At 38.7% G+C, this 13284-nt stretch overlaps 1 protein-coding gene across 1 annotated transcript; it reads left to right on the forward strand.

The window, feature by feature from the left end:
* Window positions 1–11648: 11648 nt before the first annotated feature.
* Window positions 11649–12836, forward strand: LOC139190917 (uncharacterized). The gene is made up of 2 exons (XM_070811407.1): window positions 11649–12242; window positions 12333–12836. The coding sequence occupies exons 1-2, from the start codon at window positions 11649–11651 to the stop codon at window positions 12834–12836; spliced, it is 1098 nt and encodes a 365-aa protein (XP_070667508.1).
* Window positions 12837–13284: the final 448 nt, after the last annotated feature.

Here is a 13284-nt window from a genome sequence, read left to right on the forward strand (position 1 = left end):
GGCTATTCTTGAACCCCTACACGAACTAGCATGGTGGCAATAACTTAACTAAGTTCAATGGTGCCAACATCATATCATTGTGAGGCATCATTCTCTAAAGGCCAAACTAGATGGGTAATTACAAGAGTTGTAAATGACTAAAGCGTTATTCTCTCATCATTATTTTTGCTAACCAACATCGTATCATCGTGAGTTGGGCTTGGTAATGGCCAGCCTCCCATGCCCCATTAAGAGTTCAATATAACTCTCGAATTCCATTGAGGGATGTGGAATTTGCCAAAAATAGTGGGTGGTACTATTTGATTTAAGACCCAATCAAGTAGTTTTAAAATCAACAATTTAATACGATTTCTGTTATGTTATGTAGTTAACGACATGCCTAAAATTACACCCACCATTATACTTGACAAAAGGGGCCTTAGGGGCTAACATTTCCTTGCTTGGTATCGCCACATTGAGAATGTCTCAAAGGTGAAAGACATATTGTATGTGCTTAAGCAATCCCCTCCTCATGTACCTCTTACGAAACTAGCTTCAAAGGAGGAGTGTCAAAATTATGCTAGTCACTATGAGGATGACTTACAAGCCAAATGCTTAATCCTCACTTCACTTAGTGAGGAGCTTATGAAGCTACATAAGCACATGGACACTTCTTGTGCCATGGTTGAAAGTTTACGTAAGATGCATAACATTGAGACTAGTAATGTACGATTCTCAAATGTTTGTAGTCTATTGAATGCCAAAATGGCAAAGTGGACATCGGTCCATAAACATGGACAAAAGATGGAAACGATTTTTCAAGATCTTGAGAGTTTAGGAACTTCCATCGATGGGAAAATGGCCCAAGACTTTTTCCTTGCATCTCTCTCGGATGATTTCACTAAGTTTATTGTAAACTATAAAGTGAATAGATTCGATCATACTTTTACTGAGATGATTGACATGTGCTGTAAGTTTGAAAAAGGTTTCAAAAAGGACAGTGGGAGTGGGAATGCAATCACAAGGAAAAGGTTACATAAGAAGAAGGCAATAAAATCCAAAGGAACATGCTTTCATTGTGGAAAGGATGAACGTTGGAAGAAGAAATACAGGGTGCGCATTACGAGCCTTATGACACGAACTTTTGAAGGGATTATTTCTGTCATAGAAAGTGTTTTTACAGTGAGCTCCAATTCCTGGATATTTGATTCAGGCGCTAGTCAACATATCTGTAATTCATTGCAGGGACTAACAGGGAGCAGGACACTGTGCAAAGGAGAGATGATTGTGCAAGTTGGGAACAGCACTAAGATCTCTGCAAAAGTAATAGGCACTTACATGCTTAAACTACTATCTGGGGAAGTCTTGGAACTTAAATATTGTTTATATTTTCCTTCATGTATAAAAAATTTGATTTCTATCTCTATGCTTTTACGAGATGGGCACTCAGTATTGTTTGACAAAATGAGTTGCACTTTATACTTAAACGGTTGTATTATCTCTCATGGTAATATGATAGAGGGACTTTTTCACCTAGAGACAAGTAGTGGGATGCACTGTATTGAAAGCGGGAATACCTCAAAACCTAAAAGGGCTAGAGAAGAAGTTAACCGAGAAAAGATGTGGAATCTTAAACTTGGACATGTGAACCTTGATAAGATTCGCAAGATGTCGAAAGATGGATATTTTTGCCCATTAGGTAATGACCAAATGGGTACTTGTGAATGCTGCTTAAAAGGGAAGATGACCAAATCTCCATTCGCTGGGAAAGAAAAGTGTGCCACTGAAATTCTAGGGTTAATTCACACTGACGTATGTAGACCTATGTCTACTACGTCGAGAGGAGGCTTCTCCTACTATATAACATTCACCGACGATCACTCTTGTTTTGGCTATGTTTATCTTATGAAGTACAAGTCAGAATTTTTTGAAAGGTTCAAAAAATTCAGGAATGAAGTTGAGAAGCAAACTGGGAAACAGATAAAGATCCTAAGATCAGATTGAGGGGGAGAGTATCTAAGTAACGAGTTCCTAGATTTTCTCAAAGAGTGTGGAATAATATCACAGTGGACTCCATCGGGAACTCCACAACTTAATGGAGTTTTTGAAAGGAGAAATCAAACCATGATGAACATGGTTCGTTCTATGATGAGTTCCGCCGATCTACCAGTAACATTCTGGGGATACGCTCTATATACAGCAGCTTACTTGCTTAATAGAGTACCTTCCAAGTTAGTTTCACAGACGCCCTATGAGATATGGCATGGAAGAAAGCCAAGTCTTAATCACATTAAGATTTGGGGTCGTGAAGCATATGCCAAGAAGCTTAAAGCTACTAAGCTTGAAGCGAGATCAGTTAGGTGCTATTTTGTGGGATATCTTAGAGAAACTATGGGATATGAGTTCTACCATCCTGACGACCAAAAAGTCTTTGTCGCTAGAACTGCTAAGTTTTTAGAGGACGAATTTGTTCTAAAAGGAACTATAAGTAAAATGATGGAAATTAATGAGATTAATGATAAACCACAAACAAGCACTCGACAAGTTGACAACCCTGTTCCTGAACCCCTAGCTCCACGTAGATCTGAAAGGGTTAGCAAGCCACCTAAGAGGTATGGCTTAGATAATGACTTTGGGGAATTGCACCTTCTAGGTGACAACGACACAAAGGAGAACCCTAGGGACTACACTGAAGCAATGTCCAACATTGACTCAAAGAGATGGCAAGACGCCATGAAATCTGAGATGCATTCCATGTATCAAAATCAGGTCTGGACTCTTGTAGACCCTCCAGAAGGTATAGTACCTGTTGCAAACAAATGGGTCTTCAAGAGGAAGCTAGGCGCTGATGGGAACGTGGAGACTTATAAGGCTAGACTAGTAACCAAGGGTTACAGGCAATCAAAAGGGATTGATTATGAAGAAACCTTCTCTCCTGTAGCCATGATTAAGTCCATTCGGATTTTGCTTGCTATAGTTGCGTACCATGATTATGAGATATGGCAAATGGAAGTGAAGATGGCCTTTTTGAATGGCTACCTAGAGGAAGAGCTCTATATGACTCAACCCGAAGGTTTCGTGTCCAAGTCTGAAAGGACTAAGGTATGCAAGATTCAGAGGTCCATTTATGGACTTAAGTAAGCCTCCAGGAGCTGGAACATTCTTTTTGATACTGAAATCAAATCGTTTGGTTTTACTCAAAACGAAGATGACAATTGTGTTTATCAAAAGGTCATTGGGGATGCAGTTGTATTCCTAGTGTTATATGTAGATGACATATTACTATTCGAGAATGACACTGCAGTACTTTCTTCTGTAAAAGTGTGGTTGTCCAAAACCTTCCCCATGAAAGATTTGGGAGATGCATCTTATGTACATGGAATAAAGCTCTATTGTGATAGATCTCGAAAATTAATTGGATTATCTCAATCTATGTACATAGATAAGGTGCTAAGTAGGTTCCAGATGGAACAATCTAAGAAAGGTCTTCTTCCTGTAAGACATGGAATTCACCTTTCTAAGTCCATGGGACCTAAGATGAAGGAAATTTTGTGAAAAACATGTTCTTTTGAGCAACATCTATAGAGCATGCAATTAACAATTGAAGGCGGAAACATGCTTGTTTGGACTCAAAACAAAACATTACCCATGAAATTCAAAGCCTAGTAGTTAGGTGAACCAAGACTTAACTCAAAGCAAAGGATAATCACCCAAGAGATAGGGCCTTCATTCCTTGCTTCTTAGCTCCATGGATTTGGATGGAAGAATTAGTTTTTCCAAGTTCTCAAAGTTGAGAACCTCTAAGTCTCCACACCAAGGAAGGATTGATGAAGAAATGAGTGACCTAGAGGAAGTAAGATTGCTAGCTATGTTCCTCTAGGGTGGCCGGCCTCTTAGAGAGCAAAGAGAGCATTTGTTCTCATCTTTTCTTCCAAAAGAAACCCTAATGAAGAAAAGGCTATAAAGTCATATTTATACCTACCTTCATTGGAGTGGCAAACTTGTAATAAGTCCAAAACCCACTCCATTATCAATATGGCCGGCCATAGGGTGTTATTGGGTTCTTTGGGCCTTTGTGAATATTTAGTCATTAAGTTGTCATACAACTTAAGTCAATGGGCTTGACGTTCGAAGCCCATTGGGCCTTAAGGCCCAAAACTAACCCTAGGTCTTTTAACGAACATTATTCGTTTGATTAATTAACATATTAATTAATCCTTGCCATAAATAATTAAACCATTTAATTATTCTTACTCATCTCCGTTGTTTCTTCAATCTTTACCTTACACAGTGTACGATCCATTAGGTTCCTTTTAGCGAGGCAGTGAGCGATTAGAACTCTTTCAAATCGATTGTGAATTGAAACTTACTTTCAATTCTCCCTTTAGTGATTATACACGTTTAGGGCTTCCACAAACCATGAGTGACACCTAGCAGTATGTCATGGTTAACCAAGTTAATCAGAAGAGGTGGAGAACCTATTCAGTTTAGGATTACAATGCAATACGGTCTTTCTCTAATACAATACTCTTGACCACATTGTTTGGATTGATAGTTTATTCATGTCTACTATCCAATGTGATTCATTTACTTATATGATTACCTTGAATGTGATTTGGAATGACTTCCTAAATCTCATTCATACTCTGGCCAGAGATTCTTAATCATATCATAGAGTATTCTCCTTCAAACGGTTTGAAGGTTAGAAATCCCTTGTTGCGCATTCACTTGCCTCCATGGCTAAGTGGCTTAACCCCAACTATGCTGTGGACACCCTCTGATGGAGTGACTTTGACATAGTCAAAGATCAAGGACTTAACCACAAGACAACTATGATGCCTCAGGTCAAAGGACTACTTTGCATTATCCCAACCATGAGTTCTCATGTGACATGAGTATGAGAACTCCTCGTTGATCGTGTTCAGTCGACTCATTCGCTATTGAGCACCTACATGCTTGTCTTGGTGTCAATCACACCAATGACTCGAGACCAGTCACTCTCCATGAGATAAGACATAGCACGTACTGATCTTAACGGACTATCAATGCTCAATTGGCAATCCTATGATCAGGAATGTTTAGGATATGTATACGAAAGAGAATGGTCTCATAAATCTAACTTGTTTAAATTACATTCTTCTAATTACATATTCCTTGGACTTATCGTTTAAGCATATAACATTTATATGAGACGGCTTAAAACAATAATCTTTGCCCTTGATATTAAACTAGATTAGTTTAACATGTGAAATGTCCGTAAAGTATCATCACATGATTGGTTTTAGGGCACATTTCCAACATAAGACTCCTTAAGAGATACGGCAGATGAGTGCCATTCCTTATGATTCCGCCATAGGAAGTCTCATGTATGCCATGATATGCACAAGGCCTACTATAGCATATGCTGTGAGCATTACTAGTCGATATCAATCTAACCCAGGATCAGAACATTGGGCAGTTGTCAAGACAGTCCTTAAGTACTTAAGAAGAACTAAGGACATGTTCCTCATTTATGGAGGAGCGACAGAGTTGCGAGTGGAAGCCTATACAGATGCAAATTTCCAATTTGACGTCGATGATAAAAGTTCCAACTCCGGATATGTATTCACTCTAAATGGTGGGGCTGGGAAAAGCAAGAAACAAGATGTAATTGCTGATTCAACGACGGAAGCAGAATATGTCGCTGTAGCTGAAGCTGGCAAATAAGCGTTTTGGATGAAGAAGTTCATTACTGAACTTGGAGTGGTTCCAACCATTACATCACTAGTAACTTTGTACTTTTGTAATAGTGGGGTGATAGCTCAAGCCAAGGAACCCAGGGCTCATCAAAAGAGAAAAACATTTTGACAGGTGCTTTAATATCATTTTGCTGTCGAGGGGAAAGTCATCATCCTTAAGGTTGCCTCAGCCGATAACGTAGCAGATCCACTGACAATGCCAATGTCTCAAATCCAACTTGACCGCCATATGGAAAAGATGGGTATTAGATACATGGGAAGGCGACTTTGAGTGCAAGGGGGAGATTGTTGGAAGTATGCCCACAAAGCCACTCATTTGATGTAATAGCTTTTGGAATACTTATTGTATTAAACTATTATATGTTTAATGAAGGGCAAAGCTTATTGTTAATCACTATTTATTGTATCATGTGTTTAAGCAATAAGGGAATCCAAGGAAAGTATTTAATCTGAGAGAGAAGTGATCTAAGTAAGTTAGATTAATGAGACCATTCTCTTATGTTTATTCCTAAAATGTTCCTAGCCATAGGATTGCCAATTGGGCATTGACAATCCGCTAAGGTTAGTATGTGTTATGTCAACTCAAGCGTGAGTATGACTAGTCTCAAGTCATTTAGTGTTGGACACTAAGACAAACACGTAGGTGCTCAAAAGGGTAATCGAGTACACTGAACAACGATAAAAAAAAGAGTTCGAACATACATGTCATGTAAGAACTCATTAGTTGCAATATGCAAAGTAGTCCTTTGACCTGAGGCATTATAGATGTCTAATGCTTAGGTCATCGATCTTTGATCATGTCAAAGGCATTCCATCAAAAGTGTCCATGGCATTGTTGGGGTCAAGATATCTAGTCATGTAGGCATATGAATGCACAATACGGGATCTCTAACCTTCCATGATGGAGGGAGAATACTCTAAGATATGATTCGGGAGTCTTTGGACAAAGCATAAGAATATGACTTAGGAAGTTTGTTCCAAATCATATTCAATTGAATCATATAAAGAAGTATCACATTGGATAGTAGACATGAAACAAACAATCACTCAAACAATGTGATTAAGAGTATTGAATTAGAGAAGGACCGTATTGCATTGTAATTGTAACTGGATAGGTTCTCCAACCACTTCTACTTAGCTTGGGTAGCCATGACATACTGCTAGGTGTCACTCATGGTTTGTGGAAGCCCTGAAGATTAGCAAACACTCATCTTCAACAAAGGGAGAATTGAATTGTTGTTTCAATTCACAATAGATCGTTAAGAGTAACAATCGCCCACTGCCTCGCTAATTGGAACCTAATGGATCGTATATCGAGTAAGGATGAAAGTGAAGAAATATAAATGAGATGGATAAGTGATTAAATGGTTTAATTGAGAATGGTCAAGATTAATTAATTAGTTAATTAATTTTACGAAAGGTTCGTATTGGGCTTTTAAGTTGGTTTTGGGTTACGGGGCCCAAAAGTGTTTTGGTCCACAAGGCCCATTATCTTTAAGTTGTATGACAACTAAAACAAAATGGGCAATTAGCCCAATAACAAAGACAAGGCCGGCCATAAGGGTGAGTGGATGCAAACTTGAATTAATTACAAGTTTGCCACTCACATGTGATGTAGTATAAAGTCAACTTTATAGCTTTTTCTCATTAGGGTTTCTTGAGGCAAAGAAGAGAAACACTTTCTCTCTTTTTCTAAAAGGAGGCAGGCCACTTAGGGAAGAATTAGCTAGCAATCTTTTCTTCTCTAAGTCATCCATTTCATCTTCACACCTCATCCTTGGTGTGGAGACTTAGAGACACCAAATCTTTGGTGTTCTTGGAGATCATTTCCTCACATCCTCAAGGAGCAAAGGAGCATCAAAAGGAAGAAAAACACAAGGAAGATCCAAGGAGCTAGGAGGTGACTTGAAGACCCTCCACTTGGGTGAATCCCTTGTGTAAACAAGGATGAGCTTCAAGGGTAATGAATCTCTAAATCCTTCCTTCTCTTTAATATTGTTAAAGAGTCTTGTGGTTCACCATTCACTAGACTTTGAAAGTCATGGGTTTTAGAATTGTTTTTTAATGCATGCCTACTTTAATGTGTTATTAGTTTGCATATGTTTTCAAATGTTCTCACATGTTCTTAGCTAGGACAAAATTTTTCCTTCACTCACTTCAAAGGGTTTGTTCATGCATTGATGGCAGCATATTTATGCAACTTAGTTAGCTTTTTCTTATGCATTTATGTTGTTATTTCTTAGTTAATTTAGTATTTCAAGCCATTTTCATATGTTTGTAGGTTTAAAGGGCTAAAGTGGCAAGAAAGTGAATTTTTGGTGCCTTTTGGAGCAGTTTTGGGCTTCGAATGAATATCACATGCATGGAGCAAGGTGATGGACGAAATTGAAGACCAAAAAAGACTAGGATTATGCTAAAGTTATGAAGAAATCAATTCAAGAAGAGAAAGTCAAAGATCAAAGCAAGAAAGAAGGAATGTTAGACAAGTTACCTTATTTGGTTCTAACCTTTCCTAATCCTAATTCACCTAAGTTCCAGTTGCAAAGAGGTGTCCTAAATACTTTGGGACACTTAATTACATGTTCTACAAACCCTAATCTCAGTCAAGGAGGAATGCCGCACCTCTCATTTCCCTTTCACTTCCTTGCCGCACAAAGGAGATCATTCCCTTTCCTATTTTATGCCATAAAGCACTTTCCCTTTCCCTCAACATCCATGCCGCATATCTCCGTACCTTTTCCTTAGGATTTTGACTTTAATTCCTATTTCCCTTTATGTTTTGGTTTAATTTCTTGTACCTAAATTATTTCTTAGTCTTAATACCCTAAAGTTTTTAAATACACACCCTAGCTACATCTATGGATCATCATTCACCATTCTACACATCTATCCACTTCCATCCGCACCCATTCACCACTCATCACGCCATACACCAACCATTCAGCCATACATCCATATCTACACATCCAGTCGCACTTCCTACACAAACTTAAGCCATTCTTTTGTACATATAACCATCCAAACCATCACTCATCCCTTGTGCCACAGCAAAGGAAGGGAAGAAAAGTTCTCGGATGTACTTGCTGTTCAGATTGGATTGCTGGAGCGTTTAGGTGTTTTCTTTCTTTTGTTTTCAATGTATAAATTTATTTACCTTTGTTCTATGAACATGAGTGGCTAAAACCGATTTTGCTAGAGGGAATTCAAAGCTATGAATATATTTGCAATATGAATTGATTACTTTCTGTTGTGATTTCATAAACCTTGAACGCAATTTACTTAACGGCTTGATTGATAACTTATTCTTGTATGTTGATTGAGGGTTAACACTTAGTTTGCATGCATGAATTTGATGCTAGAATATAAGGGAGTTTCACCTAATCGTTATGAACTTATATTCATAAGTAGTGGAGGTTGCTAGTCACGATCGTGTTAAGTAAATTCCTAGCATAAGTATCATGCAATTCATAGTTACAAGTGCCTTGTCAATGCTTCTGATTTTCATAGAACTTAATGATCTTTGCTCGTATCTTTATTATGCAATTCATGTAAGGAACTTGTGAGGAATAATTTGGGTTGTCGCATGCAATCATCCAATTCAATGAAAATAGGAAAATCTAAGGGTTAATTAGTGCAATTCACGGTTAATCTGGGGCATTGAGGTTTATGGTTTATCGAAAGAATAACTGAACATCAATTTGTATGCAACTATGTCATGTGTGGAGAAGGAACTCTAGCTAACCAATCATCCATTTTTTTTCCTAATTTCGTGCAGATTTCTCTAAGTCTTTAATTTACTTGTTCTACTTTCAATTTCGTCAAAACCAATTCCCCCTTTACTTTGTTGAGTCATATTAGTTAGAAATTGTTTTAGTTTGTGTTTTTAAGTGTTTGGAGTTAAGTTAAAAACAATTTTCATCAAAAATTGTGTTTAGTGTCAGAAACTGCCTAGTTTGTGTTTTTAGGCAGTTTTGAGTGTTTTTAGCTTATTTTGAGTCATGTGAACTTGTTTTGAGTCTTTTGAGTCTATCCAAATGTTTTTAGTTTGTTTTTGTGTCTTTGAGTCAGTTCCCTCATAATCCCCGGTTTAAGAACGATGCCTACTTACATATATACTACAATTGTCACAAGAGGGTTTAATTTGTGTGTTAAGTTAAATTTTCGCATCAAATTTTGGCACCGTTGCCGGGGATTAGCAACTTTGCTAATCCCTTGTTATTTCTTTTTGTTTATTCTCGTATGTTTTTGTTTTAGCTTGTAACCTTGTTTTGTTTTCTTGTTTTTAGGTACTAGTTTATGACTCGAAGTTCTCAACCGGTTCGTGAGCATATCTTAGACTTTGACGACGATTTCGAGCAGACTTTGAGAAGGAAGAGGAATCAACAAGAGCCCCAACCACCTCAACATGCACCAGATTTTGAAGAATACGAAGTACAAGTGGAAGGGGAGGCCACGACTCAGATTTTTTAAGAAGTCCAAGATATGGCAGCAGATAATCAAACAATAAAGGAGCTTTCCGCTTCGGGATTACACAATGCTATGCCCTTATGCATTGAACATCTAGGGCGGCCCAAGATAAGACCGACGAGTTCGAATTAAAGTCCAGTTTATTGCACCACATTCCTAAGTTCCATGGGTTGTCCATGGAAGATCCTAATAAACATTTGAAGGAGTTCGAGGTTGTTTGTTCGAGCATGACCTCTGTGAATGTTGATGGGAGCATTCTGAAAATGAAGGCTTTTCCCTTTTCTCTCTTGGAAAAGGCTAAAGATTAGTTGTATGAACTAGCCCCCGGAACTGTCACATCATGGGAGAGTATGAAACGGGCGTTTTTGGAGAAGTTTTTCCCAACTTCTCGAGTCATTCTTCTACGCAAAAGGATTAGTGGCATTTAGCAAAACCAAGGTGAATCATTTCCAACTTATTATGAACGTTTTAAAACTCTAGTTGCTTCATGTCCATAACACCAAATGAAGGAGGAGCTTCTTCTTCAATATTTCTACAAAGGGCTTCTACCAATTGAACGCCAAATGCTAGATGCCTTAGCAGGAGGAGCTTTGGTGGACAAACCACCCATGGCTGCCAAGACCTTAATTACTAACCGAGCTTTGAATGCTCAACAATATGAAGGCATTGGTCAAAAAGACAACCCACGACAACAACATGTTAATGAGGTAAGTGCTATTTTCGAACTTCAAAATCAAATGGCTAACCTTACTACTCTTCTTTCACAAGTGGTTGAAATACCAAAGGTTCAAAGTGTGGCTGCTTGTGGCGTGTGCTCAATGAATGGACATCTCACAGATAAGTGCCCTCAATTGATCGAGAACAGAGGGTGGGAATCTGCCAATGTCGTGGGTTTTAGGAGCCAAAACCAACCAAGAAGCCCCAACAAAACCAACAACAAAGTACATATAGGCAGCAACCTCCAGGATTCTACTAAAGACCATACGCACCCACACAACCCCAAACATAACCTGCCCAATCCAAATCAGGTTCCTCCATAGATAATGATCAAAATTTTCAATTATTAACTTCTATGGTGCATGGAATGAAAAATAGAGACAAAAAGGTGGATGAATTGGAGAAGCAAGTAGGGTAGATTGCGGAGTTCATAGGCCAATTCAGAGAGCAAGGCAAGTTGCCTAGTTCAACCGTTGTCAACATGAAAGGAAGATTCGAATCTACAAAAGCAATCATGTTGCAAAGTGGAAAACAAGTTGGAGCAACCCCACCACCTTCTAAATCAGCCCCAATAGAGGACGAGAAGTTGCAATTTGAGAAGGAGGAACTAGAACAAGCCACGGCAAGGGTAGAACCACCCATGCCGCAGCCACCCAAACACTCCCATTCGTCTTCCAAAGGTAAGGAGGTTCCAAATTCGATTATTTCTAAGTTATTCCCTCAAATGTACCCTTTCCTCGCAGATTCATGCATTTAAAGAAGGAGGAGGTTGAAAAGGACATTTTGGAAACATTTAGAAAAGTCCAAGTCAATATACCACTTTTGGATGCAATTAAGCAAGTTCCAAGGTATGCCAAGTTTTTGAAAGAACTTTGCACCACTAGGAAGAGAATTTCGAACAAGGAAGTTGTCAAGGCAAGTGAAAATGTTTCAGCCATCTTACAACGTAAAATGCCCCCTAAATGCAAGGATCCGGGTAGTTTTACAATTCCTTGTGTTATTGGCAATAATCATTTTGAACATGCCATGCTAGACTTAGGTGCATCGATTAATGTCATGCCTTATTCAATTTATGCATCTATGAACTTAGGTGAGTTAAAAAATGATGTTGTGATCATTCAATTGGCCGATCGATCTAATGCCTATCCGATGGGAGTTTTGGAAGATGTTTTAGTGCAGGTCAATCATCTAATCTTTCCGGCGGATTTCTACGTGCTTGAAATGGAAGAATCAGGCCATTCCTCTTCATTACCAATCCTCCTTGGACGACCATTCATGAAAACTGCCCACACTAAGATTGATGTGTTTAATGGGACCTTGACAATGGAATTTGATGGGAAAGTTATTAATTTCAATCTTTTTGAATATATCAAGTATCCTAGTGATGATCATTCATGTTTTTGTATTGATGTAATTGATTCCTTGCTGTAGGACCATTTTGAACAATTGAATGAAGATGCACTTGAATTGGTCATTGTACGAGGAATGGAGTTCAAAAACAAGGGATCAGCCACAATGCCTACCCACGGCATGCATGGAGAACTTCATGTCGTGCCTCCTCATGAAGATATGGTTGAGATAGTGGCTGTCCTTGAATCATTGCCACCACAATCTGGTAAGTTTTTGGACCCAATTTCAATTTCAGTTTCGGCTAATAAGCCACTTCCTTCAGCTGTTCAGCCACCTTCGCTTGAACTAAAACCATTACCAAGCCATTTGAAGTATGCTTTCTTGGCAGACCAAGAGGCCTTGCCCGTCATTATCTCTTCCTCACTCACGGCACAAAAAGAAGACAAGTTGGTGAGGGTGTTAAGGGAGTACAAAACAGCCATAGGTTGGAGGTTGGCCGACATCAAGGGAATAAGCCCTACCACATGCATGCATCGTATAATTTTGAAGGAGAGGTCTAAAACATCTCGAGAGGCTCAACGCTGACTCAACCCTCCAATGATGGAAGTTGTGAAAAATGAGATAATCAAGCTACTTGATTGTGGAGTGATCTATCCAATTTTGGATAGTCGTTGGGTCTCTCCGGTTCAATGTGTTCCAAAGAAATCTGGAGTAACGGTGGTGACAAATGCCGAAAATGAGCTTGTGCCTACTCGAATCCAAACAGGTTGGAGGGTTTGTATCCATTATAGGAAGCTTAATGCCACAACAAGAAAGGATCATTTCCCTTTGCCATTCATTGACCAAATGCTTTTTATTGTTTTCTTGATGGATATTCAGGTTATAATCAAATTGTGATAGCCTCGGAAGATCAAGAAAAAACCACTTTTACATGCCCATTTGGTACATTTTCTTATCGTTGCATGCCATTTGGTTTATGCAATGCACCTGCTACATTTCAAAGATGCATGATGAGCATATTTTCAGATTATGT

Source organism: Malus domestica, chromosome 13 (assembly GCF_042453785.1).
Source record: "Malus domestica chromosome 13, GDT2T_hap1".
NCBI lineage: Eukaryota > Viridiplantae > Streptophyta > Magnoliopsida > Rosales > Rosaceae > Malus > Malus domestica.

What these genes read in the sequence shown, in the direction of transcription:
- LOC139190917 (XM_070811407.1), top strand. Translation starts at nt 11,649, where the DNA reads ATGCATTTAAAGAAGGAGGAGGTTGAAAAGGACATTTTGGAAACATTT. An exon ending in CAATGGAATTTGATGGGAAA is followed by an intron (nt 12,243 to 12,332) that starts GTTATTAATTTC and finishes TCCTTGCTGTAG; the next exon opens with GACCATTTTGAACAATTGAA.